The sequence below is a fragment of the Salvelinus alpinus genome, chromosome 6 (assembly GCF_045679555.1).
Source record: "Salvelinus alpinus chromosome 6, SLU_Salpinus.1, whole genome shotgun sequence".
Classification (NCBI taxonomy): domain Eukaryota; kingdom Metazoa; phylum Chordata; class Actinopteri; order Salmoniformes; family Salmonidae; genus Salvelinus; species Salvelinus alpinus.
Genome location: NC_092091.1, coordinates 66,537,060 through 66,545,875, shown reverse-complemented (window position 1 = coordinate 66,545,875; position 8,816 = coordinate 66,537,060). Strand labels below are relative to the sequence as shown.

The 8,816-nt window shown below is 40.1% G+C and overlaps 1 protein-coding gene across 8 annotated transcripts in view; it reads left to right on the top strand.

The window, feature by feature from the left end:
• Positions 1–3,490: 3,490 nt before the first annotated feature.
• dclk2a (doublecortin-like kinase 2a) overlaps positions 3,491–8,816 on the top strand; it is an 84,991-nt gene continuing 79,665 nt past the window's right edge. For 4 of the 8 annotated variants that reach the window (XR_011675681.1, XR_011675680.1, XM_071407454.1 and 1 more), the window contains exon 1: positions 3,491–4,578. Coding sequence is in view for 6 of the 8 variants with exons in the window: in XM_071407454.1 (XP_071263555.1) it covers positions 4,176–4,578 (403 nt within the window). In the remaining 2 variants the exon portion in view is untranslated. The remainder of the gene's footprint in view (positions 4,579–8,816) is intronic. The other 4 variants (XM_071407453.1, XM_071407450.1, XM_071407451.1 and 1 more) reach the window with 1 other exon arrangement.

The window sequence follows — 8,816 nt, the reverse complement described above, 5'->3', positions numbered from 1 at the left end:
TGTAGCCTACAAAAGCCTATTCCTGCTCTTTTCCCGCGATCCATCAAACACATTTTGTGTGTCATCATAGCGGTCTCTGACTTGTGGTCAGACACGCTCAGGTGGAACAAACTTAAATTTGTGCCTTTTTTCAATGTTAATTGAATGTCATTGAGAAAACAGAGAAGTGTCAAAGATTTTTGTCGCAAACATCCATTCTGAATTTAAAAGTAATGCTCTAAGTAATACTCTAGTTTTTCAAAAGTATCTGTAATCTGATTACAATATTTTTGCTGGTAACGTAACGGATTACAGTAATGGTTTTACCCAGAAGTGTGTAGGGTGAGAGGGACACAGAGTAGCTCTGTAACCACAGGGCTTTGAAGAGAGAACAACATGAATGGACTATCTGGGAGTTAGTCAAATGTAAATACCTAATTCAATTATATAAATTGGGATTTTGCAGGTGGTGGAACTGTCCTCAAAATTGCTTGCTCTTCTATGATAATTTTAAACAGGATGATGGTTAGTTACTTTGGTATAATGTTGTCTCAGTCATTCATTAGGGTCATCCATGCATGTATTGTAGGCTTACTTTGATTATATTATACCAACCGTCAACATTCCTGCTTGTTACATAGACCTGCAATTACATTGTTTACTGAAGCCATGAATGTAATGCACATAGGGTTCATAAAATGGTTCAAAGAGACTCTGGTTGTCAATAGTTACCACAGCCAAAAAGTCCAAATTGGCTATCTCGTAAAAATGTATTTAAAAAAAATTGGTGATTTTTGGTCTTAATTTAAGTTTAGGGTTAGGTTTAAGGTTATCAGTGTGGTTAAGGTTAGAGTTAGGTTTAAAATCAGATTTTAAGAAGATAAATTGTGGAAATGGGTGGGGTTTATGTGGCTGTGTTAACTAGTGACGGCCCTCCTCAGTCACATGAGCTGGTCAACTCCTCCCCTTTCCTCACTCCCTTGACCTCTGACCTACAACCACTCCCACCCCATTTTAAATCACACTGTGCTGCAGCACCTGATGTCTGGATACAAATGAACATATGTGCTTGTGCACACAAACCTGCACACACACACACATGCGTGCATTCACACTTACACACATACACACATCCATCACCAGCCTGTCAGTTTAGAAAGAAATTGAATTGTAATCTCCAGATGCCTTCTACAGATGTAGGATCTTAATTTGATCCCTCTTTTGTTCCTGCACAACAGGAAATGCAAACATGTAGTGTATTCAAGGTTTAAAATTTCAGATTTGATTTGCCCTAACGAAAAATGTATCAACCCCTACAAAAATGTTCATTAATTATAATCCACATATTAATTCACATTTCCTGTTGCTGCAGGATTATTTTCCTTCTGTAGCAAACTGGCTCAAATTATGATCCTACACCTGTATCTGCTCCTCCGTGTAGTTGAGAAGAACTAATGAAATGGAAACTTAATAACTGCATGACAACTTGAGCTCCAGTCTGAAAACTGAATTGATCTTGTAGAAGCATGATTTAGGAGGATGTCATTGACTGTGCAACACTGTGAATCACATGTATAAAGAGTTTTATACTTCTATAAAATAGTTGTTAACTGGTTGTTTTGATGAGTTATCAAGCAACCGTGAACAAGTCACCCCGGGTCATGTCACCTTCCTAATTTCTACTGCATGCATCTCTTCCACCGTAGCTGATTAAAATGTCCTTAGAGATTTTTTTGGGGAAAGTCTTTAAGTGGATCCATCCCTAAAATCCTCCTAAAACAGAATGAAAACTATTTTATATAACACATTTAGCCAATATCCAGACAGACAGACCATTTCAGGGAATTCTACTGTCTATCCTCTTGATTGTTATCCCTCCATTTGCACTCTTTCATTTTTGAACAAGGGATTCTCAATCGTATTATTCAGGGAGATTTTCTGCTTTGTCATTGTGTGCAGGATATCCTCTCTCCTGAGGACTAGTGACTTCCTATTTGTTTCCTGCCTCGTTTCCTCATCCCCATTTTCATCCCCTTTCATCTCATAAAGAGGAATTACCAACAATGCATCATTCCGATGCAGCTGCTATGCTTGTTTTCTGGAGAGTTCCTTATGTGTCTCGGTTGATGGATCTTTAAGAAGAAGGTAAACTGAGGTCCACCACACTGGTTGTGATTTGCTCTTCACCTCCATACGTCCAGGCATTGTCACATGGGGGATATGAAGGGACAGTGGGACTGATCCCTGTGTGTCACATCCTGATCAATGTCCTCAGTTGCTCTTGTTGTTTGCTTTGGCACTAGATTCAAAGGTCCCGGATGGCTCAGTTGGTAGAGCATGGCGCTTGCAAACTAGGATTGTGGGTTTGATTCTCGGGACCACCCATAACTAAAAATGTATGCATGCATGACTGTAAGTTGCTTTAGGTATTATAGTTTTATTTTCATAATGAGCAATATTATTCAATATTAATAATGTTTCTCTATTGATGTTATCAACTGCCTGGATACTTCCTGGTTCAATGATTGGTTGCCGTGGCACCATGGGACCTAGGTCTGAGCCCTTCCTGTGGTGCTGTGCCAGGTGATGATGACGCAGGTAGCTAGGCACCCACTAGGCTGGCAGAGAGAAAGTGGCATGACTCTCGCTGTGTAATACACTGGCTACTGTAAGCCTATGACCATGGTAGCACTCTGGTGACTGGACAGTGGACACACACAGAGTAGATGAGATGTGTTATGTCCAATGTATTGCTTGAGTCTATAACCTTTAAAGAGCACTGACTTATGTCAATGAGGGAATAGTATTCTTGAGGGAAAATAAGTAGGAGGAGTGCTTCAGTTATTCCAAAACAACCACATGTGCTCTTGGGGGGGAATAGTAATTGACAAGCTGAAGGAAGAATTATAACCACAAATTAGGTACTAAATGACATATCAAAATCCAAACACTCTTGTGGGTTTGAACGTTAATAAGCCTCTAATGTGTGGGCTAAGACATCATTAAAATACAGCAAGTAGGCGCATCGGCTTACACTTATTTGTGTAGTTCAGTCCTGGAGCTGTTTTTGTCTATTAATGTTCTGTATTGTTTCATGTTTTGTGTGGAACCCAGGATGAGTGGCTGCTGCTTCAGCAACAGCTAATGGGGATCCTAATAAAATACTATGATAAAAAAATACTTAATCAGGGTGTCTCACTCTGTCTCAGACACCCTGATGAAGCCGTAAGCTGCTTCTTAACTTTCAAACCCACAAGAGTGGCTGGATTTGGCCATTAGCACCTATTTGTGGTTATAATTTTTCATTTAGCTTTTCGAGGGAATGGTATTGCCTAATAAATATCTAAATGGCACATCAGAAATAATGACATAACAAATAAGTTACAATTTCGGGGCCAATTTGCATCTTTCAGAAAATACACCACTTGCTGAACAATTGGACCTCGACTACCGTTAGGACCCTGAGCGGGAGCAGCATTCCCTCCCTCGTTGAATTGGATGACAGGACTGGGATGGCCTCTCGTGCTACAGTGTTAGTGTTGAACGGTTCGTCCGTCAGAGAAAGGATGTGAGAAGAGGAGGAGGCTTGCATTTTCTGTAGCAAGCATGTGGCTTTGTTAGATTCGGTGGATTTTGGACACCGGCTTTACATGCAATGTATTTGTGCTACATGGAATTCGTTTTTCCTATTTGTGTTTTCTACCGGATACATTCTTATAGCTTGGAATCGAGTGTTTTCCTGTGCGGCTCCGTTCATTGGTAAACTAGCGGTTGCATCAGTCGACTGTCAATCAAGTCTGGGCTCTCTGCACCTGGTATTAATTTAAATTTGCCGGTGAATTTTTGTGGACATTGAGTTTTGGAGCAATCCTTTTCGTTTAGCCTTTTGTATTTCAATAACCGAGAGTTTATTGTGCAGCCTTATTGACAAGGTAAGATTGTAACCGTAACGCAGGCTACTGTACCCCTAGTTATATTAATAGACTGTATCCCCGGAAAATTACAACATTGTATCTTGACGGCGCAAGGAGGAACTAGCCTACAAGTACACTGCCCTCTCGATTACTGTATCAGTGATTGCCAAAGCGTTGTTTGACAGCTGTCTTTGGGAACGCGTTGGACAATAGGGCTTGCCTGGAGGAACCATCTGCTATTGTTTTCTCCTGTGGATAGATCAAAACATTAACAGATCGAACATGTCGCTCAGCAGAAGTATTGAATGGGAACACTTTGAGGAACGGGACAAAACGCACCGTTCATCACGGGCTAACGGCTCGGGATCCCAGTCAGGCTCCAGAGGCAACGGTCTCGTGCCCAGCCCGGCGCACAGCGCGCACTGTAGCTTTTACCGAACGCGCACGCTCCAGTCGCTCACCTCCGAGAAGAAAGCCAAAAAAGTGCGATTCTATCGAAATGGGGACAAATACTTCAAGGGTTTGGTGTATGCCGTGTCCAACGACCGTTTTAGGTCCTTAGACGCCCTGCTTATGGAGCTTACCCGGTCTCTCTCGGACAACGTCAACCTGCCTCAAGGTGTCCGGAGCATCTACACCGTGGACGGCAGCAAGAAGATCAGCAGCCTGGACGAGTTAGTGGAGGGTAAGGACACGCAGTCACCCCCGGCCCCCTCCCCGCACACACAGCCCAGTCCTAGAAATGACATAATAAATAATGTAGAGATCCATACTCGCGCATATTGATAAATGAGCTGATTGATCCAAAGTACTCATTATTAGATTTCACCAGACAGACTCCTATCTCTCAGGTTTCATCATACAATCTTATAAACCATTTCATGGCCTGCTTGTCATCAGAGTTCCACCAGCTGTTTTACATTGACTCCTTGTTCATACATATGCAGGTGTATTCTGCTATCAGAATACACCTGACTAGCTAATACTGCATTATAAGTTTATGATTACATTATAGCCTATTATACTACATACTAGCCGCATTATACTACATTATAGCCTATTATACTACATTATGTGATATAGTAGTATAATAAGGCTATAATGTTAGTTATATTATATGATATAGTAGTATAATAAGGCTATGATGTAGTATAATAAGTCTATAATGTGGTATAATGAGGCTTTAATGTGGTATGAGGCTATTATGTAGTATAATGAAGCAATTATTAATAGCCTCATTATACTACATTATAGCCTCATTATACTACATTATAGCCTCATTGCTGCATTATAGGCTTATTATACTACATTATAGCCTATTATACTACATACTAGCCGCATTATACTACATTATAGCCTATTATACTACATTATGTGATATAGTAGTATAATAAGGCTATAATGTAGTTATGATATTATATTATATGATATAGTAGTATAATAAGGCTATAATGTAGTATAATAAGTCTATAATGAGGCTATAATGTGGTATAATGAGGCTATAATGTGGTATAATGAGGCTATTATGTAGTATATGAAGCAATTATTAATAGCCTCATTATACTACATTATCGCCTCATTGGACAGCAGGTAGCCTAGCTGTTAGAGACGCCAGCCAGCAACCAGAGGGTTGCCAGTTCAGATCCTGGGTCCGATGGGAAAAATCTGTTAGGAAGTGAGCTGGCAACTGGAGTGTTGCTGATATCAAATCCTAGATGCAATTGCCTGCCATGGTGCCTTTGAGCAAGGCACTTAACCCCCTCAACAACAACTCCCCAGGTGTGGGGGGGGGCTACCTCCTGGGCACCTCTCTCAAACCTGTATGTATGTGTTTTTCGGAGGGGTCAGGTTAAAAACAGAAGTCAAATTTCGGTTGGACCTTGTGTGCAGTTGACCAATAAAGTGATTTTAATTATACTACATTATAGCCTCCTTACTAGGATTCAGGCCTATAGAGTATATGCCATGTAGAGATTGTCCTCTCTTGGGCATTTTACAGTAAAGTCATATGTAAATGCAGTAAACAGGTTTACTACTGTAATGCAATTGTAACCCATGTAGTAACCCATGTAGTGAGTCATGGACATTGCCTCTCAAACTCTAGGATAGGATAGATGATGTCGCGTGTGGCTCAGTTGGTAGAGCATGGAGCAAGCACCAGGGCTGTGTGTTCGATTCCCACGGGGCACCAGTATGGAAAATGTATGCACTCAATATTAGAGGTCGACCGATTATGATTTTTCAACGCCGATACCGATACGGATTATTGGAGGACCTAAAAAAGCCGGTAACGGTTAATCGGCCGATTTTTTTACATTTTATTTTTGAATTTTTAAAAATTTATTTATTTGTAATAATGACAATTACAACAATACTGAATGAACACTTTTATTTTAACTTAATATAATACATCAATAAAATCAATTTAGCCTCAAATAAATAATGAAACATGTTCAATTTGGTTTAAATAATGCAAAAACAAAGTGTTGGAGAAGAAAGTAAAAGTGCAATATGTGCCATGTAAAAAAGCTAACGTTTAAGTTCCTTGCTCAGAACATGAGAACATATGAAAGCTGGTGGTTCCTTTTAACATGAGTCTTCAATATTCCCAGGTAAGAAGTTTTAGGTTGTAGTTATTATAGGACTATTTCTCTCTATACCATTTGTATTTCATATACCTTTGACTATTGGATGTTCTAATAGGTACTTTAGTATTGCCAGCCTAATCTCGGGAGTTGATAGGCTTGAAGTCATAAACAGCTCAATGCTTGAAGCATTGCGAAGAGCTGCTGGCAAACGCAGTAAAGTGCTGTTTGAATGAATGCTTACGAGCCTGCTGCTGCCTACCACCGCTCAGTCAGACTGCTCTATCAAATCATAGACTTAATTATAATATAATAACTCACAGAAAAATGAGCCTTAGGTCATTAATATGGTCAAATCCGGAAACTATCATTTAGAAAACAAAACGTTTATTCTTTCAGTGAAATACAGAACCGTTCCGTATTTTATCAAACGGGTGGCATTCATAAGTCTAAATATTGCTGTTACATTGCACAACCTTCAATGTTATGTCATAATTACGTAAAATTCTGGCAAATTAGTTCGCAACGAGCCAGGCGGCCCAAACTGTTGCATATACCCTGACTCTGCGTGCAATGAACGCAAGATAAGTGACACAATTTCCCTAGTTTAATATTGCCTGCTAACATGAATTTCTTTTAACTAAATATGCAGGTTTAAAAAAATATACTTCTGTGTATTGATTTTAAGAAAGGCATTGATGTTTATGGTTAGGTACATTCGTGCTACAATTGTACTTTTTTTTCGCAAATGCGTTTTTGTTAAATCATCCCCGTAAGGCGAAGTTGACTGTTTTTGTTAGGAACAAATAGTCTTCACACAGTTCGCAACGAGCCAGGCGGCCCAAACTGCTACATATACCCTGACTCTGTTGCACAGAATGCAAGAGAAGTGACACAATTTCCCTAGTTAAAAGAAATTCATGTTAGCAGGCAATATTAAGTAAATATGTAGGTTTAAAATATATACTTGTGCATTGATTTTAAGAAAGGCGTTGATGTTTATGGTTAGGTGCACATTTGTGCAACGACAGTGCTTTTTTCACGAATGCGCTTGAAATTAACAGGCACCGCATCGATTATATGCAACGCAGGACAAGCTAGATAAACTAGTAATATCATCAACCATGTGTAGTTAACTAGTGATTATGTTAAGATTGATTGTTTTTTATAAGATACGTTTAATGCTAGCTAGCACCTTACCTTGGCTCCTTGCTGCACTCGCATAACAGGTAGTCAGCCTGCCACGCAGTCTCCTCGTGGAGTGCAATGTAATCGGCCATGATCGGTGTCCAAAAATTAATCGGCCATTCCGATTAATTGGTCGACCTTTACTCAATACTGTAAGTCGCTCTGGATATGAGAGTCTGCTAAATGACTAAAATGTAAATTACATTTGGTTGAGAATCTTGAGGTCATTAGTCTCTCTTGAATCAGCAGGACTTCCTTTTTGGTTAAGCAGTTGTGACATACACATGACCCAGTAGTAGTGTGCAGCCATCATAGAGAGAGAGAGTGTGTCTGTGTCTGTGTCTGTGTGTGTGTGTGTGTGTGTGTGTGTGTGCCACATGGATGACAGACTCGCTGTAGTAGTAGGCAGCACAGTTTTCATGAATGTACATTGCTCCTCCATTGATCTTAGAGCAGTGTGGGTGTTAGTGTGTGTTCTGTGCTTCATTGGCTGTTAAAACAGTCCTTAGAGTGATTTTTCACCCTCTGGGCATAAAACATGGACGTGTCCCCCTCTGCACCCCCGTCATACCTCTGCCGATGATCTGTTCACTTTGAACATGATGAGGGAGGTGAATGGAAAGGGTCAACATTGAGGTATAGAGGAAGCTGTTATTATAACTGTACTAATAGTCCAAATAAGATATGTACAACTACCTTCAATGAACTGAACATGGTCAGGTCATACCATTATTATATTAGCTCAGTCATTTCACAGGAATGCTTAATAAAGAATCATGTATATTGTCGCGACTAGACCCTACACAACTATAGGCAAATTAATTCAGTACGTTTGAAGTGTGTGAGTATTATTCCAAAAAAGTATGCAAAGGTTGAGAAATTTCAACATGACCTTCTTTACTTTACTGTAGATCTCTCTCCCTACTCGGTAGATTTGCTATAGATAGACCTACACAGCAATGGGGGCTGGTGGGAGGAGCTATAGGAGGACAGGCTTATTTTAATGGCTGGACTGGAATCAAAGGAATGATGTCAAACGTATGGAAACCACATGTTTGACTCCGTGCCATTGATTCCATTCCAGCCATTAAAATTAACCCGTCCTCTTATAGCTCCTCCCACCAGCCTCCACCGCTACACAGTGGTTCTG